The 27,335-nt window shown below is 43.4% G+C and overlaps 1 protein-coding gene across 4 annotated transcripts in view; it reads right to left on the reverse strand.

The window, feature by feature from the left end:
• The window catches only part of ARHGAP8 (Rho GTPase activating protein 8), a 778,529-nt gene that overhangs the window by 260,753 nt on the left and 490,441 nt on the right, over positions 1-27,335 (reverse strand). For all 4 annotated transcript variants that reach the window (XM_069228274.1, XM_069228273.1, XM_069228270.1 and 1 more), the window contains one exon: positions 16,248-16,346. In XM_069228274.1, the coding sequence (XP_069084375.1) occupies positions 16,248-16,346 (99 nt within the window). The remainder of the gene's footprint in view (positions 1-16,247; positions 16,347-27,335) is intronic.

Genomic DNA, 27,335 nt, shown 5'->3' on the forward strand with positions numbered 1-27,335 from the left:
TGAAGCATACAAGATTAGTCAGCATATTCTCTCATCTTTAACGTTTATCTGTTCATCCTTCTGAAGTGACATAGTGGGAAGTGCCCATCTAACCAGTCAATTTTGTACCCAGTGGTAATAGCGTGTGTATTATGTGTGTGTTTGTTTTGTCAGCTACAACAGGTTGAGGCTTTTTAATGACCTAATATAAGGTGATCAAAAGGTGGATGAAGCTTACTGGGGAAACCCAGTTTCTGCATGCAGTGTTTTCAGTGCTGTATCACAATGTACACTACAGTACTGTAACAAGGTATTTGAAGGTAGGGAAACAAGGCCTGTTTTTCCCTGCAGCAGGACTGATCCAGGTCTTATAAGACTTACATCCACAACCAGCTCTGTCTTGTGTCTCAGACTGAAATAAGTAATTGTTGCATTGTGTAGGAGCGCTTCTTTCACACTTCTGAATGCTTGGTCAGCTGTGCGGTCGTATTCCCATGTATGGTCACTTCTGCCAAGGCCCCAAGGGGTTCAGACTGAGTGGCGAGATTGGGAATAAATCTCCCACAGAAGTGCCCATCCCAAGAAAGTTCCTCACCTTTCTCAACTCTGGTGGGACAGTCTGCAGTTTCCGCACTCTTTTGCTGATTGTTTCAAGACAGTTGGGTTGCATGGCCAGAACAAGCCCCTCTGTATTGCGTCTACTTGCTCTTCCTTGACTTTTGTCTATGTCGCGGCTGACGAAGCGCTACTTCCGTATCCTTCGCTCTGCTGTCTGCCAGTTTGTGCAATCTTGCTAGTATTACTATGTCATCCAGGGAGATGCCTGGCTGGCAAAGTATGAGTTTGCAAAGAGTAGACGATCGGCAACCTTGGATTAACTGGTCTCTGACTTTGTCAGGCTGGTCAATTACGGTGCATGTGCTTGACAGTTTATGGAGACGAGCATAGAGGACAGCCACAGACTCGTCGTTTGCTTGTCGGGCTTGGTGCAGTTTAAATCTTTCTTAATCGGGATTATGTTGTGGATCGAAGTGTCAGTTGAAGCCTGTGACCGCAGCGTAGGAATCATCATCTCCTCCAGTGTTAGGGAGGCACTCATACAGTTTGTACAGTTCTGCCCCGCCCTTGTGGGGCATCATGGATCCTTTACCAACCCCATCAGTCTCTCGTACGGCGTGAAAGTAATGTTGGAGATGCTCTATCCACTTACACCAGCATGGGGGCAGCTATTGCAGGGTCTGCCATCTGGCTGAAGGGTGATAATGCAGCAACAGATGCATGGGCTCATCGTGGTGCGCAGGAGGTGCAGCATTGCACTGAGGGGCTGACATTTTCCCGGACATGTGCTCCTATTTTCTGCCTTACTTCTTCAGGGTGTAGTGGCGGTGCAGTCCAATGGGTGCGAACTTGTGTGGCACTGATAGGGCTTGTGTCGTCAATGGGCACGGCGCTTGGAGAGCTGTGGTTTGATTTCTTATGAATATGTTCTCTGTTATTTTTATTTTCTCTTTGGTTGTGTTACTGCTCTTACTTTAGTTCCTATTATTATTATTGTTTTTTCTTCACATTTGTTTGTCACTGTGCCTCTCTTTTTCCGGTTGCTCACTCTTTATTGCCCTGTAAAGTTTATGTTAGCCAGGTTCTCATGCCCTTTTGCCTGAGTATCCTTCAGACTATCTCCATGCTTGTGCCTAGCAAATTTATCCTTTCAATGCACTTGCCTGTGAGTGCAGCTCTCCTCTTGGGCAGCTTCTCATGCACCAATAGGTGGGGCTCAGTCTACATATTCTCCAGCAGGCACGGGACTACACGAACAAGCAGCAAGCCACGTGCTCCCATTGGTAGCTTCTCGGCCCGGATGTGATGTGGCTGCAGGCCGCTAGTTGAAGCCACTTCGCCACGGAGTCCTTGGCCTTGTTGATCTTGCCACTCCCCGTGCAGCAGTAAAGCGGGAGGTGGCCAGGAACCATGGTGGGGTCCAAACAGTGTCTGGCACCTGTATGGACAAAGTGCCTCAGCCACGTGGAGTCGGCAGCAACAGTAGATGGCAGCAGTCTGTTGAGGGGCGGGGAGCACACGCATCACAATCAGGGGCAGCACTGAAATAACAATTACCCCCAGCTTGTGGGGTAAAGCCGGCCTCATGAATGGGGTAGAATGACCTATAGGGAGGCAAGTAAGGCCTACAGCAACTGTGCCTCATGATACGGTGCAAGCATAACACAGACACAGTATAGTGGTATATGCGGAATGGCCCCGAGTTGTCACACTATGTTTTATTATTACCTTCGGGATGCGCCCAGCCCTCCAGTTGAGTGCTGGATGCAATGTAGTGTAGAGGTCGGGTGGCACTCTACAATAGTGTCTCTGCCACTGTAATGCGATGGACGGGGAATACCAAAAAGAAGGCTTCCTCTGCAGACATAACAAAGCAAATAGGGAGCAAAGTGAGCCAACCAACACATTCTGGGACGAAGCAAGCCTGGAAAGTCTCATCTTAAAGCTGCGCCTGGGCAGACAGGAGCATTTGGAGCAAGTACAGGTTGTTCGGAAAAGCAAGGGAGAAAAGTGGTGGCAAGAGTTTTTATAGGGGCAGAGTCAGAGGAGGGGTTAAGGCTTAATAGCAGAACCCAGGCAACACCAGAACGAGTTGTTAAAGAAGAAACAGTCTACAGGATAAGAGCACAGCTCTCATGGGAACGAGCAGGAATTGCCAAGCACTATGAAAGGCCTAATTGAGGGTCTGATGGGTAAATGCAGGATGGCGAGAAGATGAATGCCTGATGCCTTCCTTTCGTGCTCCTCGTGGTTCCTATTCCTAGCAAGAACAGATAAATTAATCAAGAAAGCAAACACTCTCCAACAAAGCTATTACTGGAAAGTAGTAGGACATAGATATAGACTTGTGGGTCAGACCTCAGGGTATGGGGATAATAACTAATAAGTATTGAAGTCAGTCGCTTTAGAGGATATAAAGGGACATCTCATACCCTTGGAAATGAACAAAAGGGGAAACAGTTAATGCAACTTTGCTTATGAACCATAAATGCTGCCACTGTGCATGGAGAAATATTTGAAGCCAGAATCCTTATAATGAGCCTTTTCCTACGGTGGTAAGGGAAAAGGTACAGTTCGCCCACAGACTGGATGGTTCTGCGGTTGTTTGGTTGGTGGCAACCCACACCCTCTAGATGGGCTCTACTAATTTCTGTGTAGTAAAACTTGCTCTAATCACTTTTTGTAACCAACCTATGTACAGGCAGTACTATTGATTTTGTGACCATACCTGTGCAGCCTTAGATATGTATGTATGCCTTTCTAATATGGTTACTCTTTCATCACCTTTCCACTTAGTTCTATCAGGCACCTCTAAGATGGTTGCACTCAGATAGAACATATGCAGTCTCTCATTACGTTTGCCCCTAGTCAATTGTTTCTGCAGGTATATGCAATATTGGTGCCATGTTTGTTTCCTTAATCCCCAGAATGATTACTTACTTCTTCAGGTAACCTGGGATTAACCTCGTTTTATGACTGTTCTTTTAATAACATTAGCACATCAAAATAGTTTTAGAAACTTTATGATTACAATAAGGTATTTCACGTTGGTACAGGGCACAGGACTCAATCTGAACATAAAACTGAGATGTGATTATCACATGACATCAGTGTTTGGTGAACATATGATGAAATAAATGTCTTTGGGTAACTAACCCTGAGCATTTATGCAATTATACAGTGCATTCTACAATTATGTCTCCTTTCAATAAAAACAATATCATATGTAATGTGGCTAAAGCATTTTCCATGTATATTACAAGTATTCCATTTGTCTGTTCCTAGACTGGCAAATAGCCTGGCCATGCAAAAACAGCTTATGAGGTTACTGTTTAGGTACATCCCGTGGGATCCACCCAATACTGTGCAATTCTTTGGATTGTAAATTTGATCTTAGATGGTCAAGTCCTTTCTTCAACATCTACGTGAATGATCTATCAGTTACTCAGCCTTTTTAAAGTCCGAAATAGTTTCTAGTTGAATTAAGTGTATTTTTACGACTGTACCGCAACATTAAGATTTGCAACCACAATTGCAAAGAAAATGGCAGATTAAAACTGCAGCACATAAGCAGGCCTGATGCAATATAGGTTTTTAGACCCACATTTTCTTTTTCTTTTTCCAGTAATCCACATTGGATAGGGATAGACCACAAAAAACAAACAGGTGTCACCTTAGTCCAGAGGGGCATAGCTTCCACTGGCGTAGCAGGTGCAGTGTACTGGGGCCCACTGAATGCTGATTATCAATGTATTTTATCATTCAAGCAGCGGTCCCATTTCTTTCCTTACACTTGGGCCCATGACACACTCACTTGTCCACTGGCAGCCCCATCCCCTGCCCAGGACCAAGGGGTTTTATAAATGCACCCGGTCCTTGCTTAAGGGCTGGGACGCAATATCAACCACTTCCCAGCCATGCTGAAGAGCCAGAGAGGAATATGTAGCTTGCCCCTGTGTCATTCCATTGAATTGCAGAAGGGCTAGAGAGTTCTGCTCTCCCTGCGGAAAGGCAAACCACCTCAGCCTTGCCTAAGTAATAGGTGCCCCCCTCACTTAAACATGGGCCAGAGAGGGGCATGAGAACCATTTTCAACAAGCCTTATGCAGGGACTTGGAAGAAGACAAAATAAAGCTTACATGGAGAGAAGGGAAATTAAAGTCACCTAGTCTCTCCCCCCTGGAATTGCCCAATGTCTGGGAAGGGACATTTCATCACATTACATGGCCAAGGGTCAGGGTGGAAACATCATGCTCCCTATACTCATGCTTATTCTTTCTAAACCTGATACACTTATACAACCATATTTTAGGCATGGATAAATACCAACGATCTCACTCTCTTTCGGGCTCTCTCCTCTCTCTCTTTTGTGCTCTCTTCTGTGTGTGTGTGTGTGTGTGTTTGGAGTGGGGGAGGTGGGGGGGTGGGGTGTGTGTGGTCAGACTATCCTACCACAAACACCCTATGCCCTTTACAGAATACCTCACAGGGAGCCCACTCCATTCAGACATCCACAGCCACCAGATGCTGAAGTTCCTACCAAGCACACTCTTTGCCCTCTACCAGGCCGTTTGCTGGTAGGCCATCTCTATTTGGACCCCCTACAACACACAACCTATGCCTTTTACTGAAGTCTTCATGTAAAGCCCATTCCCTTCAGACACCCATGCCCCCTTAGGTGGCAAATACCCTACTAAGCATTCCTTCACTAATGTGACAAGTGCCCACCATGCACACTCTATCCCCTGTCTAGAAGACCTAATTAACAGTTCACTCCTTTCAGACATCCATATCCCATTAGGTCAGGTGTCTTCAAGCTGGGGGGCCTCAAGTGATCCCAAGGGTGGGTGGGTGGGTGCCAGACACTGGCCAAAAGAGGCATTATGCAGATAACACTGCTTTTTTATGCAGAAACACATTTAATGCAATTTTAAAAGGTAACAGAACTTAACTGCAATGTTTAAATTAAATAAGTCTAGACATTTTTAAACACTGCCAACTTAATTGAATACAATTCTGAGGGGGGTGGCCTGGAGGTTTTTTCCCCCAAAGCGGGGCAGGGGGGCGCAGCATTAAAAAGTTTGAGAACCACTGCATTAGGTGTTCAAGCTTCTACTATGCACACCCTAGGGCCGCTACCAGGCTATTTGTGTGTAGGTAATCTTGCGGGCGCAGTCAATGAGATAAAAGTAGGGCTATGCCCCTACAACAAAAAGCCTATGCCTTGTACAGAAGTCTTAAAGCAGTTCCAACTCCTTCCAGACACCCACGACTCCTTAGGTGGCAAAGACCCTACCTCGCACACCCTTTGCTCTGTTTGGGCTATTCAAGGGTAGGTGATCTGCCAGGTGCAATCAATGAGATGCGACTGGCTAAGCCCCTACATCACATATCATACGACTTGTACAGACATAGTCACAGAGAGCCATTTGTAAAACGTGGACTCTTGTCCTGATTGTTTGTCAGATGTACTTTTGACAGGTAGGTTGGGGCGCAGTATCTATTTTTAATGTGAAATTAGTCCCACAGGAGTCCTGCAAAACTAGTTACACATACAGGCTTCACCCTCTGCAAATGGTGGGCCAGTTCCTTACCATACCTAAGCACCATTACATGCATAAGTCCCTAGTACACACAGACTTTGTTCTCTAAAATGTTAAAGTTATATTATACATTTCTTTTTCTCACATTTTTAAATTGTTCAGAGCACTCAAGATCTATTATTAACATCAACTACAGAGAGAGCAGTGGTGTATATCATTTATATTAAAATTAAGTAATATATGAGAAGAATGATAGATTTGAATAATGTTCAATTTTCAGTTTTAAAGCATTTAAAGATTGCAAGTGTAGAATATGAAAATCTACTCACAAAGAGGAATGGGCTATATTATAATGTTATACTATTAAGCTTTTCTTTACTGATCAATGGTATATTTTCAGTTATAATTAATCTATAGGTTTTTAATTAATACTATAAAGTATTATCATACTACTTGTTTTGTTCTGTACTTTTTTTTTGTAAATGCATTTTGAGTTTTGCAACTGCTACATTACACAACCTATTTTACCAAGTAATCAATCATTTATGGTACAGCAGGTATTTAAGCAGAGGAAGGTAATTATTCTACATAAACTAACCCATACCTCAACTTCCCACCCCTCCCTCCCCGAGTTGTGCTGCCATTCAATCCCAAATAAGTTACCACATGGTCTCTATGCCTACAATCAACAGGAGTGACGAGCAGACTGTCAATGTATTTGAATAATGAGGAGCTATCTCTGGTCCCTTGCGATACATTTTTAATAGCTACTTTTACTGCCTGTGGAGTAATAGCTCCCCAAGGTTCTCCGCTTCCTCCCTTGTAAGGCATGGCAGGGGTAATAGTGCCATGTAATCCCAGATTGCCTCCCTGTCATATTGAGCAAAGCTTTTATGAGGCTCCAAGTAGTAGAGACAGAAGTGGGTATTGAATCCCCTCCTGGGTGTGTATTGCTCCCCCTTGTCTATTTGTAGTTCCAATATTGGTTGAGTCCCTCTTTGCGGGGTTGGCAAGCCAGATGAGCAGGGTCCCGGTTCAGTCCAGCTCCGAATGGGTGCACTCTATATAGCCTCGAAAATGGAAGTAGAACAGCCTCTCTATGGTAACTGCCACTTCCTAATTTTTATCTAAGAGAGCTTGCTGAAGGTCTTGCTTGCCTGGTCTCTCGACCTCCAAAGAGCGACGCTCTCGCTCCACTATCTCGCATAATACACTTGATTCCTAATGATGTTGCCATAAAGTGTCCTCTGAGTGCCACCTTGAAGATGTCCCGTTCCACCAGTGGGTGGAGGCTGTCCCAATATTTTCTAGGAAGTACTGCCCTATTCTAGAGCCAGTTTCTTCCCTGAAGATCTGGTCTTCCAAGGCCTCCGACGTTAAGGGATATGTTGGGATACATGCTCTGCATTGGGCCCAATTCAGGTGAACTAGAACTCTATTGTGGTCAGATACTGTGCAGGTAAAGTACTCAGAGGAGTGGACCTCATTATGTACTTCCGCAGTGCAGAAGAAGGTATCCAGATGCACACACAGCTCTGTAGGCCAGAGAAAAAAGAATAGTCTTGTGTCTGGGTGAGTGAGTCTCCACGTAGCTGTCAGTCCCCAATTCACTTGCCAATCTGTTAACGTGCAGACTATTCTATGCACTTGAGAGTCCGGCAGCAGGGGGTGTGAGCAGTCTAACCACAGGTCCGAACACAACTGAAGTCCCCTCCTAGTATGGTCGGTAGTTGTAGGTATGGGGCTAAGGGGTACAATAACTCCACCTGGAATATGCTCTAATCTGCATTGGGGACACAGATGTTTACTATGGCTATGACCATCACCGCCACATAAAAGACTTCTATGTCGATCATGGTGTTAGTAAGTTGAAATAGCCTCCCCACTCTGATACATATGAGGAACCCCCAGCGTATACAAAGTAGGTGGTGTAGTAAGCCCGGTCCCTCCATCGACGGTATAAAGCCAGTCGCTCTTTGGCAGTTACGTTGGTTTCTTGCAAGAGTGCTATATATAAATACCCTACCTATTTAGATAGGAAAACACCCTATATCTTTTAGACATTGTGTGCATGCCACGAATGCTGCACAAGAGGAATATTTATGTTTGTAGTGTGACCATCAAGTGTTGTGGGATGTGTGTCCCCCACCCCACACCCAGGATCCTACTGGTGTCCAATGGCATTACCATAAGGCCCATGGGCAAGAAGTGAAGGATTGCACAACTCATAAGACCCCTAAATATAGGCAATTAACCAACTTCATCTCCCCAGGAAAAGTAAGACCAAGCCCCCCATCCAAACTAATGTAACAACATTTTGGCACCCGCAGAGTACTAACAAACCTAGCCTCCATAGGTGAACTGCTATATAGTGATAGTTATAGGTATAATCCTGGGCTAAGGTGTATCTAGGGTTTCGTCACATAGCTTGTGTGCCTTTCCAGGGGTGACCTTTGGCATTAGGATGCTAGAGGCCTCCGAGATGTCAGAACCACCATCAGAGTCCAAAGCAACTGAAACCCCATCGGCGGTCAGTGAGGGGAGCCCCGTCCTTGTGCCGCTCAGGGACTCCACAGTCTCCATAGCCTAAGGCCAGTGCAGTGTCCCACTTCGGGACTTACTGCTCAGCTCTGGCCAGGGTCATCGTTTGAGCCAGTCCCACTCCTGCAGGGACTGGAAGGATTGTGTTGCATCTGGCGTCACCACCCAGAGTCTCGCCGGGAACCGAATTCTATATCGGAAACCCAACTCACTGAGCTTCTTATTGACATTCAGGAATATGGATCACAGGCGTTGCACCTTATGGGTGAAATCCGGGAAGATCTGGACTCTACTTCGACTGTTCTCTAGGATTTCCTTTTTTAGCGGGCCTGGACTAGGATGTGATCACGATTCTTACAGTCAAGGAGCTGTGCCACCACTGGTCTTAGCGGTGCTCCTGGGAGCAGCGACCTCGCCAGTACTCTGTGGGCCTGCTCCGGCACACAGAATGAGAACAGTCCATTCGGCACAACCCAGGGACAAAGCCACCGCTCCAGATATATGCCAGCATGTTGTTCCCCTCCACTCGCTTCGGTAGGCCTATCAATCATATGTTGTTTGTGTGCAAGGTTTTCGGCATCCCTCACTTGGAGCTCTAGGGTGCGAACCTTCACCTCCATAACAGCCTGTCTATCAGTCATGACAGCGAGATTGGAGGGGGCTTCCACCAGTTCATGGTTCAACATGGTGACCCTGTCAACTACTTGGTGGTGATCATCTTGCAGTAGCTCCAGGTCTGCTCCCAGGGTATCTATCTTAGTTTCCAGTGGTTCCCTGGAGGCCTCTATGGCTTGGAGTATGTCTCGGAGGGTGGGGTCCTCCAATGTCTACGTGTGATTGGCGCACCCACCATTCTCTCTTAGAGTCTATAGTAGGGTCCACTTGAGAACTCTCAGCGTCCCGGTCCTTCCTTCTCGTCACATTTGCCATCGTCCTTAGGTGCATAAAAAGCAATAGTATCTCTTCAGGTGGGACCAACTGCAGGCTGATCTGTCCGATGCAGGCTCTCATCTAGCTATCAGCTGTGAGCTATCTGGGTCTGAGCAGAAGGGGGCTAATTAGGGACAAACAGGTCACCCTTCCTGTAAGTCGGTCAACAGTGGGGAGAGGCCCCTACTCCAGCACTGCAACTAGGGTCGCTGTCCCCAGATGTTGGCGTGCATGCCACTGCTCTCCGATGGGGCCCCACTTGAGACATTGCCTCCCACTCTCTACAGGGGTGATCTGCCTGCCCCTTCTGGAGTCGGCCACTGCCCCCAGTAACGTCCACAGTGTGTTATGATCCGTGTGGTCAGCTCCAGCTACTACGGTTTCAGGCCCCAATTGCAGACCGCCTAAGTCAGTACCCTCTCAATGAGTGAGGTAAGGTTGGGGTCCCTCTGCCAGCAGTTTCCGGGTACCAACAGATCCCCCTGCCCCCTCCACGTGATTCAACAGGTGGCCCGTTGTCCCCCGGGAAGCAGAGTTGTACCTTCAGGATTACAGGCTTGTAGACAGCACCTTCCCCACCGGTCCCTCAGGCAGATGGTCTCTTCCCTTAACGTACCAGTCATTCTCCTGCTCCCACCTTTTTACTGCTGTGTTGGGGCCCTCGTAGTCCGAATTGCACCAGTCGAGATGCCTTCAGTCTTCCTCGTCTTTCCAAATAGCTCCACATACAGGGCTCATCAGAGTACTACTCCCTTCTCTCTCTGTTTGGATCCGCTCTACAAGCACCAGAGCAGACCCTGTATTACTCGCTGGCACCTCAATCAGCATAGCCCGGTCTTCTTCCGCGCCTCTCAATTCTGGGCCAGGGCAAGGGACCGCTTGGCACCTCAGGGCCCCGCCAGCAATGTTGCTGCCTCCTCTGCCATGCGTGGGATGCTCAGTTTGAGAGGTTAAGCAGCTCGGGTGCCGCCCCTAGACACAGCAGCTGCAGCCAAGGCAGGTCTTAGTCTCCATCGCAGACATGCTCCTTTCCGATCTGCCGAACTGCAGCCTCCGCTAGGGGCCACCCAGTGCTCCAATGCACCCCTCCAGCTTCTCATTTCAGCAAAAAGCGACAAGCAAGCGCCTCCAGCCGAAACGCTCTGCCTCACTGAGCCGCCATCTTGGCTTCTCGTGGCTCTGCCTGAGTACCAGGTAGTCAACAATTTCTGGCTCCCAGCTGCCTGGCGCCACCTCTCCGGCGTTCCAACAAGCTGTGTCTCCTTTAAGGAACTTCAGGGTCCCCCCCCCTCTGTAGTAGCGGGGGTTCAGGATGATGCTAAATGAGGTCCGGATGGCCAGAGATCCCGCAAGTACTGCTCACTCCATCCGCTCCAGGCCACACTCCCCCCCACCGCCTGTTTTGCACTCATTGCTTAAAGTTCATGCAGTAGAATTTTTCATGAACATGAAAGAAATGCAAGCACTCTAATCTGGTTGAGATCCTAATATGCACAATCTTGACAGTCCACACATCTTCATGCAGTGCCCTCTTTATTCAGTTATCCAAGTTCCTTTAGGTGGACAAAACACCTACTACATACAGGCTTCAGCCTGTGCATAACCTACCATCAGTTTGTTAAGATACCCAAGCTCCAGTTGGTGGCCAAGCTCCTTCTATATACAGTCTACGCCCTGTGTACAGCTTTAATACAGAGTTCACTCTTTTGAGATACTTAAGCCTGATTAGTTAGCCAAGCCTCACTACACAAAGGTTTCACTTGATCTACAGCTGTTCTGAGAGAGGACAATCTCTCCATACATCTAAACTCCTAGGAGTGGGCAAAGCCATACTACATACAGAGCTCACACTACGCACAACACTTCACAGACCAAAAACACAGACATAACCAGCAAACAAACACAAGGACACCCAACATACACACACCAAACACGCAGGCACACAGCTATACACACAAACCCTAGCACTCACACACACAACACCCACACACACACATGCACACTATCACAAACACCAACACACTGAGCACCCACAGACACTCACTAACACCCACAAACCGAATAGCCAGACACACACAGACACCAAACACACTAACACCCCTACACACGCAGATACTCACACAGGTGCGCGCACACACAAAATTAGAAATTATGTATCTAGTCTGTAATAAAGAAGTAACACAAACCTGCTACAAACTTTTTATGAATGCAAGAAAAAATGTATCAATTTGTTTCAAGCACATAAAAATAGACTTAACTTTTATTATAAATAGACTGCCTTACCAGATCATCAAACATAAACATACATGAAAAATGGCAATGTTTTTCTATTTTTAAACAAGTAAAATAGGTTCTAAAAAGAAACAGTTTTTGTTAAACTGATTTTTGGGGGATTTTTACATTTTTGGGGATTGCAACTTAAATAAAACAAGGGTATTTAAACCTGGAATTCCAAGAGACAAAAATTTGACTTCTTCCACCTATGCGCACCCAGAGTTTCTTGCGTGTTGGCACACTTGTTTCTCTAACCACCACAATCTTCGAGCATTGGTTACAGTATGTCACCATATACTGATACTCTGGCACAATATCAGTGTTCTGTCGAAGGACGTGAAGTGGTAGGTTGTCCACAGCTCCAACAGACAGCCCTGCACCAGATGAGGATGCCTGCTCCTCACCTAGTTCTTCCTGTTGTTGGAACTCTCAGGCAAAATGTGCTGGATGCACTGCTCACATGTGCTTTTACATCCCTGATGTCCCATGTGAGTACTGTTTTGCATGCCCTCACTAAAATGTTGGTGGTACAAATTACAGATAACTATTTTGGCACTGATCTTTTTCTTACCTGGTGAGATAGTAAAAACTTCACATATCACCAACTCCTTGGGTGTTATGTGAGCTTCCTCCTGCATCTCCACTGGCCTATTTTCTCTTGATGCCAGCCTGTTTATTTCAAAAACCCAAACAACTTGGAGAAAATATCAGGAAACAGCCAGGTCCTGGCACGGCAAGTGTACACATGTCAGTGCCACTACCAAATGATTTTCAGAGGATGGGATCTACCCCTAAATAAAGGAAGACGATGATATCAACCAATCCAAAAGAAATTCTGTGTTTATGGGGTGTGGGGCACTCCATGGGAGTACCACAGGACTCACAGAAGACTGCAAACCGCAACAAAGAATCAATCTTTACCACCTAGCAACGAGCTGCTCTTAAAGTTAAAAAACAGTAAGTGTGCTGAGGTCTGTTTCTCAGCTAGAGAACAGTGGGGGTAATCGGGTCTGGGGTACTGCCTACCAGGAACCAGTACATTTTGAAAATACCACCCTTGCCTAAAGGTTTTAGTGCCCCGGTTCAAGGAGAAACTGGCCTTGTAGTTCGGGCTGAACTGTTTCTATTGAAACAGGGTGAAGATGGTTTACATATGGCTGTGTCCAAACTGATGTGGCATGGTGTGCAAAATAACGATGGACTGGGATACAGCCCCAAGAGATTGCCAGTGTCTGAGATTATTTCAAGCATACCATCCATCAATGTTTTTATTCTTCGTTATATTACACATAGGGTACTCCATTCCTTGCCCAAAAAAACAAATTCCAAGTAGCCAGCACCACCATATAGCACACTTCTTTTTGAAATTTCATTCTACTGGAAGACAAAAAACACTAAAGCATTTTTTTGCTGAGAGTGCTCTTTGGTTTGGAACTCTATTCTATTTGCCATCATGGCAACCTCTTCCTGTGATACTTTCCTCATATCATTGGGACTATCCATTCCAGAAATTCCTCCATAAAGCCACTATTAATACTCCTGTAAATCATCTCTACATATAGTATATTTAGATAAATTTTTATCCAATGGTAGTTGTATGCATCACATGTTTACTTTCTCCTATGTATTTAATGTGGGATACTTACTGTTGAATTATGCTTATCATAGGAATCTGCAGTATATGTACCAATTGCTTGTATAACCTGTAACTTGTTACATGATCCTGTGTAAAGCACCGTCACACATTGGACCTAGCAAATGCTACACAAACACTGCAAATGAATATATCAATAAAAAAATATGCACAACTTTAGATGGATGCCATATTTAAAAATCTATGTGCTATGTCTTTAGCCTCTTTATTGAGGTCTTTATCTTTAAATCAGTTGCTTTCTGCCCACAGCCTTCTCCTTTACAGCATGCTCTACTCTATCAAAATGGGGCTGTCCACTTTTTGCTATTGCATTGAGCGCTTCTGCATTCATATTTTTAGACCTCTATTCAGTCACTGAAAAAAACATTTTTTTTTACTTATAAAGTTGGCAAAGTGACAGATGTAGCCATTTTTGTTAAACACCACAGTAATCCAATACTTGTTTGCCTTCCCATATTATAAAATATGTCAATATACCTCAGCCACAATACAATATGTTTATGTGTTTGTAGTTATCTATTAATCAAACTACTGTTTGCTTACAATAGTCAATAAATAAGCTGGCACAGGCTGGAGCAAATTATGTTCCACTCTTTTCCACTCTTTTTAAAATCAAACTTCAATGCACTGTAGCTCAAATAGCAACACCATCATGAATATATTGTCGATAAGACACCGGACAATGGTCAGAGCCAGTGAATATTTGACATTTTGAGGCTGCAGCATCTACAGCATAATTATGAATTTACTACCTTATTCACATAACTTGCTGTATAGTTTGCAGATATGAACTAGAATGGATGAAAACAACACTATCAGAATGTGCTGCACAATCTGCCCTTTTTTTTAAAGAGATAATTAGGTTAACATTGCTGCATAATTTAGCTATACATTACAGCATTATCCTAATGATCCGGACAATGGCAATGTTCTGTAAAATGTTTTAGGGGATCTATATTTCACAGATACACAAACTATTTCTCAAACTTCACTGGTCTCAATGAAATTTGGGTTTTGTGCAATAACAGCAGCCAAACAGGAAAGAACCATGAAACAAAATCATAAAACACAACAACCATGCAAACCATAACATGCACATCAAATGCAATGTTCATGACTTTAACTTTGATATCCTGTGTGCAATTACAAATGACGTTACAGGTCTGATTACTTATCACTTTACATTAGCAGTATCAACAACACAACTCCGAATATAGTAATAATAATAATAATTGGTTGAGTATGTATACTTTAACAATGTTGCACTTGCACTTTTCTGTGTTGTTACTTATTACGACATTTTGTTAGGTCACAAGCATTGCAGCAATTTTGAGGGAATTTCAGAGGGTAAGGCCTCGTTACCAATCAAGACCATAAATTGATTTTAACTGTGAATTTCTGGGTTTTTAATCATATCCTACATTCAAGTTTGAGGCCTTGAGAGTCGTGCATAGTGTTTCATCAAGCCATGAGCCCAAGTTACTTTGCACTGCAAAACCCTGCTGCACCGGGCAGGAGGGAGCAGGTGTGGCCTTGCGGGCATAGGTGTCAATAAAGACAAGCTCATTTATTATGTTTGGCTGGTGGTTCTTGTTTTGGCTTTTGTTTAGAGTTAACTTTGTTTTTGCATGTTCTCACTGTATTTTGTTACCACTGTGGTGGCAAACATCCGCTTCAAACCTTTAAAAAATGTTTTGTTGAGGTAACATTTTGCAGCAGTCTTCAATTTTCTCATTCTTAAGACTCAACTTTCTGCACCATGTATTCTTTTTGAGCTGCAAAAAAAAGGGCAGAAATGCCAAGGTGAAGATTGTTCCCTTACATTTCCCGCAGCACTTTTTGGGTTCTTTCTGTATCCTGGCAACATGCCCAAGGAGTACTAACCTCTATGCTCCCTGTTTAATTTTTGTCATAAAGTTTGGACATGAGCCTCCTCACATGAATGAATCGGTAAGAAAAGATAAAAAGCCGTAGCAGTCAAATCAATGTTCAACGGAGGCCAGTACTTTACATTTTGTAATGTAATATGCACTGTGAAAAATGAGCACTGTACGGTCAGTTTACTCACAGAGCACATGTTTTGGTTAAATTTTTCTTGTAAATGTCTAACCTTTAATGTAAATATGATATAAAAGAATACCTCCTTTAGAGATTGGTCATGTTGTTTTTCCTTTAAGTATATTTTATAGTTTTATTTTTACACTTTTTGGTTTCACAGATACACTCTTGGTATCTGACTAATTTCTGACATTTTGTATCATAATTAAAAGTTGATTCATCAAATGGCACAGGTTACTACAAAACAAAACTGGATACTCTGACCTAGCCATAACTATAGACATTTCTGTAAGCAACTAATAAGTACCTAAGCAAGAAAAACATTAAAAACAGGGCCTTCAAGGTGTTGAAATCATGTGAGGATACTCCTTAAATTTTCATGGTTTACATAAGTTATTGTACATTTTTCAAATGTTTGCATATGAAACCAATGCAAAGTAAATTCTTAATACCCTGGCTTGGAGTTCAGTAGTAATGGACAATCTCCCTATTTCTGGTAGAACCTCTAAATATAAAGTTGACTGCATTAGCTAAATTTCCTCTATTAGTGGAACACAGATAGATTTAGAGTTTCCTCCAGAAAGCTGAACATTTTCAGATACCACCAAACTAACTGTAATCTGTATTAAGAATAGAAGATGGTATCTAAAGAAAAATATGCAAAGCCTTGTATGATACATCCATTTCATAAAATACAGCTCAACACCTACCTTTTAACTTCTTCAGGGATATTAAGCTGGTCATATTTGAGATGGTCTCTTAAGTCACTTAAGTAATTCATATATGAAACCTTCTTTCCGAACTTGTGGCTGAAAAAAAATAATGAACACAAATCAGTGTCTAAAATAAATACAGTGTGTATAATAACAAATGTCTTTGTATTAAGCAAACTCATCAGTGCAACTAAAATTCTTTAGTAAATAGCAGGGATGTAGCACTTTTGATCAGATCACCGTCTCTTTCTGCCAAAATACATTTGTGAGTTTAATATTGATGCAATGTATTTAAAATGAGACCTACTCAACTGGAGAACATATTTCCTGCTTGTCAGGTCACCTACCAAACAGCATAACCCAATATCAATTTAAAAACAATATGAGAGATAAACATACTTACTTCTACAATACATCTCCCCTTTTTTCTTTCACAACATTCAAACGTTTTTTTCTGACAGGACATGGAAATTCGATTAACACAAAATGAATTTTAACATGGCCAAAGTGCAAATTTCCTTTGTATCTACAGCATGCTGTAATTGTAGCACCACCATACAACACAGTCATACAACAAATTTCAGGAGGGTTTTGTTAAACAGTAACAGACAAATGTGCTCATTTTTTATTTCTGTGTTGGGATATTGCCACAACTGTGTTTATTTTCTGATAGCTCAAGAAGGAATGCTGGATGTTGCAGGCAGTGATGTATTTTATTAAGCAAATAAAATGATCATACATGTAACAGGGTATCAACTGCCAAGACCACACAAATGCATAAGACATAAGAAATGATAATCTCTACGTTTTGAAAGCGAACGTCCTTTACCCCACTTCTACTCCATGAGTCACAAACTAGCAGTATTCACATCAACTACATGCAGTTAGTAATGGAGAAAAGGATAGAAAAGAAAGACCAGTAACATAGCATGCCAATAGTAAAGGGATATAAATTGACAGATACTATACCGAAATAAATGAACAATGGTCATGTTATGGGGGAACTATGGTGAAATATTCACTTTAAAAAAAAGCAAACTGCACACCTCAACAAAGTCTTTGCAATGTCGCTGTTGTTCAAACACGCCAGTCAATAACTGAACTGTCACTAAAACCATTTCCAGTCATATGTATATGCCGATCATATGACTTAGTATTTAGTATTGTTACTTTCCAATGCACACAGCTCCTCCATCCAGTCGCTATCAGATGTTTAATCCTGCACCTCTGTAGATTACAGATGACTTCCAAAATATTTTTGAGAATCCACTGTATTTGCAAAACAGACACAGGAACAAATGTTTCCTTACATCAGAAGGCCACCTACACAGCCAGTGAGGATAATCATATGTTTTGAGGTCTATTACTCATTTTATGTCTGCTCAGACTCTGGCCTTAATTTGTTTTATTTCACATAACCCAGTGTTTGAAGGCTTCTGACCAAGAGCCTGAAATGTGTTGACTTTTGACTGAGATCCTCATAGCAGCAGAGCTGCTACTAAGACACTTCAGAGGGACACTGGCTACCACCCTTATATCTTAGGTATTCCACAAAAAGTTAATTGTCCACTCAATGGTCCTTGGTACGATGAAAAATGTAAAGCCCTTTTGGGGTCCGACTGAGACAGCTTCACCTCTTTTGAGAGGAACAAAGAACACCGGTAGAGTGATCAATTGCTCAACATGGAAAGGAGTCATTACTTTTGATAAGAAGGCCTCCCGAATCATAAGTGCCAATTTCCCTGGAAAAAAGCTGGTGTAAGATGGTTGTACTGAAAGAGTCGGCAGTTCACTCATGTAAAGAGCTAACTTTAATTGCAAGGAGGAAGACTGTCTTCAATGCCAAGAGACACAGCTAGGAGCTATGCATGAAGTCGAAAGGCGTACACATGAGGAAGTGAAAACCAAGCAAAGGTCCAGCCACAGCATCGCCAATGATTTGGGGGGGGAACCAAAAGGGCTAACAAATAATCTTTTACAGTGCCCAGTGCAAGGCCTTGCTGGGTTAAAGACAGAACAAATAAAAGGGTTGTCTGATAGCTTCGCCTGTAAGGAGTTAGTGTCCTGGGCACCACACCAGGCTATGAACTTGTCTGGCACCCAGCAGCATATATAGATTTTAGGAAGGAGCATCGGTCACCTAGAATAACATCCACCATTTCAGAAGGCATAGCAAAAGCCATCAGTTTCAGACACTCAATCAGAAGGCACGAAGGTGTAAATTATAGCGATTCGGGTGGAGGGCTGTGCCCTGCTGCCATGATAGGAGGTCCTCCCAAAGCAGTAACCTGATTGAGTACCAGTGCCTATGTTCAGGAGATTTGAGTATGACAATCTTCTGGCCCAATCTGGAGCCACTAGGATGACTGGTGGGAAGGCGTACAGTAGTCATTTGTTCCATTCCAGCTGAAACACATCTCTTAAACAGTGCTCCTAAGGAAACTCCAACACACAAAGCTGTGACACTGTGCACTATCAACAGTATGTGAAAATATCCAAACACGGTTCTCCTCACTAACCGATTACACCCAGTGCCACCTTGGGATGTAGGCAAAGTAAACAACGTCTACTCAACTGATCCGCTCTAGCATACGGGGACCCCGCTAGGTGATCAGGCCTGGAAGAGCTTCTGCTGTTCCAGTCACCTCCAGAGGCACAAAGCCTCTTGACAGAGATCCGAAGATCCAACACCATCCTACTTATTGCAATACCACAATATTGTTGTCTGTGAGAACATGCATCAGCCTCGCTGGGATCCAGGATTGTATATATGCTTAAGAAGGACAACTCGATACGCCCAAGGAACATGGGTCAATAGTATTATCCAAACAAAGTCATGTGGGACTCCTCTGAAAGAGGAAACCTCGTCTGTGCTCTAGAGGAATCCATGATCTAATTGGCAACAAAGTTTCATTTCAACTTAATTGCACAGAAAAAAAAAAAAATCTCAGAATACCAGCAATTGACAACCTTAGCTTCTGCCACAAATGTATTGAATCAAAACATATGTAATACAATGCAATATAGGTGAATATAGTGCAGACGCCTCATTGCTCACATTGTGATCGTATTTACCTCAAATAATATATAAGGCACTGTACAATTCCTAATGACTGTCTAACAGTTCAAAGAATCAAAAGTCCCTTTTCATTATTCCTCAATGCCAACAAAATTAAAGAGTTTGTTGACGTTTTGACCATGAACTATTTGTAGGGTTACCTCAGGACATAGTCATTCAATTAACACAACACCTCAGTGTGGTGTATGGAGTTGTCTGGGGTGTAGATTACATCATCCATACAACTTCAATTCATGGCTCTATAATTCCATCAAGTGTTCCAAGTTACATCTCAAGTGCCCTCAATGCCGCCATCCTCAGTGGAATTTCAGCCTCTAATTTATCCTTAAATGCGATACACGAGTGGAAGAAACCCCTGCTCCTCTCATGTATTGCCACTCAGAAGGTTCAGTAACACCATCAACTACTTTCATATCTATCACTTTGAGGTTTGTAATTGCTAGTCTCACACTAGTCTCTATCTTTCCTAATTTTCATCTCAGCCTCACCTCTACTTCTTTCTCTCTTCACCATTTTTCCTAGTGTCCCTCCCTTATTCCTTTATTTCTCTTGTGCACCCACCCTTATCTTCCTCATTCTGTTGGTCACTTTAAATATCTCTCATGCACACCTATGTATCAGTTCTTCCAATCACACTTTTCTTCGTTATGCCACTCAATTTCTCACTGTTTACCTTTTATGCATATCTTGGACAGCTTCCCCATGAAGAAGGCAGCACCCAGCCACTAGCAAGAAGGTCAACTTCTTGAGATCTGCAGCATAATCACTAATCTTGGCCACTATTAGGGACATTTAGCCATGGAATTTACAGCTTCATGCAGAGAAAGGAACCTGAATTCTCCCGGAGCAGGCGGATATGTCTAGAAAATGGCTCTGGCTGGTGGATGGGGAAAGATGCCAATGAGGGAGCTGCACCGGCAGCTTGCCCTTCGGAAGGGAGGTTTGCACACCAATCACAAACCGCACATATGACCAGAATGCTTTGGTATGCATAATGTATACTCACCCTGTGAATCGAGCATTGCAGCAATAACCAGAAGGTGTCAGCGCTGTCTCACATTCTTAAGTAACAAGCCACTGTTAGACTTTTCTTCCTTGGCATGGTCTCCCTTAACCTTTTGCCTCTGTTTCCCAGGTTGTTGATGTGTGCTGGACTCTGTTTACTGTTTTTGTTACTCTGGGCACTTTACCACTGCTAACCAATGCTAAAGTGCAAGTGCTCCTTTACAAAATGTGTATGTAATTGGCTTATCCATGATTGACATATCTAATTTATTAGTAGGTCCTTAGTACAGTGCACAAGCGGTGCCCAGGGCCTGTAAATCAAATGCCACTAGTTGGCCTGCAGCACTGGTTGTGCCACCCACATAAGTAGCTCTGTAATCATGTCTCAGACCTGCCACTGCAGTGTCTGTGTGTGGAGGTTTAACTGTAAATTCGACTTGGCAAGTGTACCCACTTGCCAGGCCTAAACCTTCCATTTTCTTACACGTAAGGCACCCCTAAGGTAGGCCCTAGGTAGCCCCTAGGGCAGGGTGCAGTGTATGGTTAAGGTAGGACATGCAGTAATGTGTTTTATATGTCCTGACAGTGAAATATTGCTAAATCTGTTTTCACTGTTGCAAGGTCTGTCCCTTTCATAGGTTAACATGGGGGCTACCTCTAAATATGATTAAAGTGTAGATTCCCTTTGGGAGCGGATAGACATGTGGCGTTTGGGGTCTCTGAGCTCACAATTTAAAAATACATCTTTCAGTAAAGTTGATTTTAAGACTGTGTGTTTGAAAATGCCACTTTTAGAAAGTGAGCATTTTCTTGCTTATATCATTTCTGTGGCTCTGCCCGTTTGTGGATCCCCTGTCTGGGACAGTTTGATAGTTGGGCTGGTTGCACCTCACACTAGACAGTGACACAAAGGGAGCTGGGGTGTAGGCTTCATTTCCTGATGAGCCATCTGTGCTAGGAGGGAGGGGAGGAGTGGTCACTCACACCTGAAAGGGCTACGCCTGCCCGCACACAATGCCGTCTCCAACCCCCTGGTGAGTATCTGGGGCCTGGCCTGGGAAAGGCAGGATTTCACATTCAAGAGAGACTTTGCTTTGAAGTAGGCCTACTTCAAAGGAGAAATTGGGTATAAGAAGGGCACCCAAAACCACACACTTTAGAACACTTCTGGAAACCAAGAGGAACCTCTGCCTGGAGAAGAACTGAAAGGCTGAGGAAGAAGAGCTGCCGTGCCTGTGACTGTGCTTTGTGGAGCTATCCTGCAGTTGCTGCTTCTGCCAGAGTAAGAGGGCAAAGACTGGACGTTGTGTGCCTTCCATCTTGTGAAGATCTCCAAGGGCTTGATTTAGAGCTTGCCTCCTGTTTTTTGAAGTCTCCGGGACAGCAAAGACTTCTCTCTGCCAGCACCTGGAGTCTCTGGAGAAACTCCTACTCTGCCAAATGGTGCCCATCCAGTTCCTGGGACCCTGAAAGGAGAAGCTGGCAGCCTAAGAGGGAGAAATCCACACACAGAATGCAATGTGGGGAAAAGATTGATGCGACTCCGATCTGCGGCTGGAAAATCGACATGCCGCCAGCTTCGCGGCTAAAAATCGACACTCGCCTGCAACGCGACCCAAGGATCGACGCCCAGAGCTAGAGAAACAACGCACAGCATTGCTGACGGAGGCTGGTGAGATTGCAACCAGCACTGCATGGTTTTAGGATCATCGTGCTGCTGGATTTCTGACGCAAGTACCGCTAGGCGTCTAAAAACAACACAAGGCCTGCCAGGGCCCAAGAGTGCTGACAGAATCGACACATCGCTCTCCTACGGAGAGAAGAAATGACATGCCCTGACCAGAGTGAAATTGACACATCACAAGCCCTTTTGTTTAAAATTACGTGAAGACTCTTTTTGCATTTCTAGTGATAACTTGACTTGTGTATGGTGGATTTTTGCCGTTTTGTTTTGTTTAGATAAATATTCTCTATTTTTTCTAAACCTGTGTTGTGCCATTTTGTAGTGTTTTCATTAGGTTACTGAGTGTGTTGGTACAAATACTTTACACCTAGCACTCTGAATTTAAGCCCACTGCTCGTGCCAAGCTACCAAGGGGGTAAGCAGGGGTTAGCTGAGGGTGATTCTCTTTTACCCTGATTAGAGAGTGAGGGTCCTTGCTTGAACGGGGGTAACCTGACTGCCAACCAAAGACCTCATTTCTAACAGCCACCTATTAGCCCTGACAGTGGCACGCACAAAACGGGGAGCAGAAGTGCAGAAGATGAAGCCTCTTGGAAAAGCCAGATCTTAAGCTTTTTCCAGAACTTGAAGAGGGAGTCTGTGGCTCTGATGTGAGGGGAAGCTCCTTCCAAGATTTGGGAATAATGTAGGAAAAACCACAGCTGCCAGTTTTGGCCCACTGGATGCGGGATACTTGGGAGATAAGCTGTCTGGTTGAGTAAAGCTGTCTGCATTGGATGTGGTACTGGATCTAATTATCAACATAGGCGGGGCCCTGGTTGTGGAGTGCGTTGTATGTATGCATGAGCATAAAGAAGGAGCGTTACCATACAGGGAGTCATTGGAAGTATTTTGAGTTATCTGAGGCACAGGTGGCTGCGTTCTGGACCACTTGGTGCCTTTTGTTAAGACTGGTGTTGATGCCAACATAGAGGAAGTTACCATAGTTAAGCCTGCTGATTATCACGGCTTGTGTAAAGGTTCTTGGGTGTTCCACAGGGAGACACTTGAACATTCTTCTGTCTTGTCCCCGCTGAGCTTAAGTTATGTGAAGTTGGCTTCTGTGGATGGTGCAATGTTGGACAAGGACAGGATGAGTTGTGTTTCATCAGCGTAGGATATGATGTTGAAGTCGTTAGAGCTCTGGCTGTGAATGAAGGGCCATATAAGCAATAAAAAGGGTTGAGGCAAAATAGGAACCCTGCAGGACCCCACAGTACCACTGGCAGTGTCAGACCTTTCACAGAATTTTCAAAAACATTGGAAAAATAATATTGTGAGGTATAAATATTGTGGTTTAGAATAACACTGTAAAAGACTATTGATTTTTTTTTGTGAGTAAATTTTTTTTTAAGAACATTATTTTTGATAGCGTTTTCAGTAATGAGATTGTACAAAAATTAATTTTTGTTCTGATGGTTTTAGTTATTATATTAATTTGAATTGTTAGTACTGGTGGTATAATCACTATTAGTTTTAAAAAGTTTAGTTTAGTTAGCACGCTTGCTCCAAATTTCCCATCTAGAAGCACGCGCCCTTCGCCTAGAGACTGAACCAGCTGGAGACCCCAGCGAGGTCACAAATCGTGAACTTGACTTTATGAGAAGTAAAATACGCCACCATTCCCTGGAGGCGGCGAAATATATTTGGAGGGCCACGACAGCCAAGATATATGGTTGGTGGGGACAAGAATGGGAAACTGGGGGGACAAGAACAGGAAACTCCTGTACTGGTTAGTCTCCCACCATTAATCCCCCAAGATTGTGCCTGAAATCACAGATGAGGAAAGAAACAAATTACAAACTCTACCAACAGTAGTGAAAACCTTTGCCCATTATTATCGCACCTTATATGCAGCCCCAAGTACGGAAGAGACATAATATCTCATGCAGTTCCTTGTGGACTTCTCTCCCCAGGCTGCCTCGAAGTCTACAGATACTAGGCAGACCCCTCACAATCGCAGAAATATCTGCTGCCCTATCCACGATGACCCCTGGGAAAACTCCAGGTCCCGATGGTTTCCCAACTGAATATTACACTATCTTTGGTGAACTCCTGATGCCGAAGCTGCTGGCCCTTTACAAAGAGGAAGAGAAGAATGGCAGCTTTCTACCTGAGCTAGATACAGCTACTATTGTAGTAATAACAAAGTCACAGAACCCCCCACTTCCTGTTCAGCATATCGCCCTATCTCTTTCCTTAACTGTGAAATTAAGATATTAGCTACCATACTAGCCACACAACTTCAACATATTCTTCCCACCCTGATTGTTCAGACTAATGCAGCTTCATGCCGACAGGCAGCACACGTCACTGTCTTAGGCACCCTTATGTGGCCCTGGCCTCTGACACGGATTTAAATTGACCTAGCTCTCCTCTTAATTTCGAGAAAGCTTTGACTCGAGGACTGGGGCTACTTGAGGGCAGTTCTGACACGCTCGGGATTGGGACCACATTTTCGCAAGCTGGCGCAGACCATCTACTCTAACCCCCATGGCAAGAGTACAGATCAATGGGATCCTTTCAGATGCATTTCCCATCAGGAAGGGAACAACACAAGGATGCCCCCCGTCACCATTTTTATTTGCGCTCACAATTGAACTGCTAGCACATCTGATTCGTACAAATGATCATATCCAGAGTTGGAACTGGGGAGAGGGAAGAGAGGACTGCATTGCACTATATGCAGAGGACGTGCTCCTCTACCTTGCCAATCAGGCCGTTACAGGCCCCGGATGTCTTCACATCATTCAGTGTTCTGGGGAAGCATCAGGCTTCCGAATGAACCCTTCCAAATCGGTGTTGATGTCCTTGGCCCTTGCAAGAGACTGTTTTGATTGGCACACCACCATACTCTTCCATAGACTCAGCATTAAATACCTGGGTGTGTGGGTGACTCTACACCCAGAACTCACCTGGAATCTTAATCTGGAAGCGCTGGTGAAAAAGATGAAATGACCTTATCAAGTGGCAATCCCCTCCACTAAATGTGATGGGCTGCATCGCTCTTTATAAAATGAGGATTCTGCAGAGGTTCTTGTATGTATTCCAAAATACTCCGCTCATCATACCCCAGATGTGGCTTCGATCTCAAGATCGAATGGTGACCACCTTTTTATGGTGAGGTACCCGGTCCTGACTGGTCCTCCAAACCTGCCAGCGTAACCCATATGAAGCGGGCCTGGGGATGATGAATTTATACCTTTATTACTTTGTCTCCCACCTTGTGGTTGATCAGATCCCGCCTACAATTTGGGATTCTCCCAAATCCTATCCATGCTGTATGGATCTCCCATCCCCCAAAGCACTGTCTCCATTACCAGCCTAGCATTGTCCTTCTGAAGACACATTAAGTGGGCAAACACACTCATACGACAAACCGCTCTCTGGCATGGTACCTGGCTCAGCGAATCCACAAAACTTAGAGCTTCAAACAATGGGATCTTAAGGGCCTATCATTATTAGGGGACGTATGGTTGGGAATGCACATTAAGTCGTTCCAAGAGGTCCATCATGAATATGCACTCACATCTACTCAATTTTTATAAATACTCTCTAAGCAAAAGTCCTATACACCGACCCCCTCCAGGAATTGAATCCTGTAGAAGCTAAACTCCTCATGCAGGCACAGGGCAAGGTGAAAATATCCCACATCTATTGCACACTCATCATGAATACCACAGGCAGCTTGTACCAGTTTAGAGCCCGCTGGGAAGGCTGGATCGGCCCTCTTTAAGAGAACGACTGGAGAGATGCCTTGATGGCACCCAGAACTCTAACTATCTCCTCTCGATTGTGGCTGATTCAAACCTATTACTTAAATGGTGCCTATCTAACACAACAGAGATATCAGGCAGGTCTCCTTTCAGACCCTGGCCGCCCCCAATGCAATGTCATCCCAGTTGACTTTTATTACATGGTCTTGGTACGGCCACAGATCTAAAGATAATGGTTTGCAATAACAGCGGAACTCACTGAGACTTTGGGGTGGGAGGTTCCCCTTTCTACCCTGTTGATCCTACTGGGGGTCCAGGAAGGCATGGATGGCACAAGAGCTGAAAAGTCTTTTTTAGGAACAGCCCTACTGATCGCCAAACAGGATATTACGACTCACTGGAAGAACCCTGTGCCCCCTAGCATAACTCAGTGACGCTGAGAGGTTGATTGGTGTTCTCAATAGGAGAAAAAGGTTTAAGAGGCTAAGGGTTGCCCTGGAAAACACACCAGTGTATGGGGTTAATGGCTGGAACAGATCCCGTAGAACTGCAATGAGGGATGTTTGAAGATTTGTTTTAGAACTGTCACATGTGTTCGCAATTAATTATGCCTCATACTCAATTAGTTACTGGAACTTTAAAGTTATGTGCAGGATATGGCCTGTGTGTTTTGCTGTTCAACTGCTAAAACTCAATAAAATGTGTTATTAAAGAAAGTATAGTGTGTAATGTTAAGGTTTTTTTATTTTAATGTTAGTAATGATTTATAGTGTTGAAGCTAGTTATTGGGTTTGTAGGGGAATAGAGTGGGAAGTGATGTAAATTATAAATATGTTTAAAGTATTTTATTTTTAATTAGAATTTCATTTTCAATTGATTATTATACACGTTTAATGTTCTATTATATTTTACATTTAAAAAAATCTATTTTTTTAATTTAGTATAAATAGTTATAGTAAGTTATAATTTAGTAGCAGGTTATTGGGTTCGTAGGGATATAGGGTGGAAGCTTAAGTTATAAAAATTAAAAAATTATTGGTAAATAGTTTTTAATTTTTAATTATATAATTTATTGTTAATTATGTAAATCGTTTATTATCTATCTACCGGGTGATTGGGTTTGTAAGAGTACCTGGTGGGAATATTACTGTAAAAAAACAAACAGAAATTATAATTAGTTTTAAATTGTGAATTATTTAATTGATTGTTGATTATGCAAGTAATTTAATATTGATTCATTAGAGGTAGATTTTAGTAGTGGGTTACTATGTTTGTAGGAGATATGGGGAGTAGTTGAATTAATTCTTTTTTTAATTACCGATATTTTTAGTACAAACATTCTTTTTAGATTAATTTATTAATTACTGTATAACTGTTGTAATGTTTTATTTCTTTTAATATGTACGTCTGTTTTTAAATGGTTATTAAACAGGTATGTTTTGATACTGTGTTATTTGTTTAGGTGAGCAGGTTGGAAGAAAATACAAATATATTTTTTATAATATATATATTTATGTAATTCATTAATTGGAAATTATGTAGAATGTTCAACATGTATTGTT

The sequence above is a fragment of the Pleurodeles waltl genome, chromosome 4_1 (assembly GCF_031143425.1).
Source record: "Pleurodeles waltl isolate 20211129_DDA chromosome 4_1, aPleWal1.hap1.20221129, whole genome shotgun sequence".
NCBI classification, from domain to species: Eukaryota; Metazoa; Chordata; class Amphibia; order Caudata; family Salamandridae; genus Pleurodeles; species Pleurodeles waltl.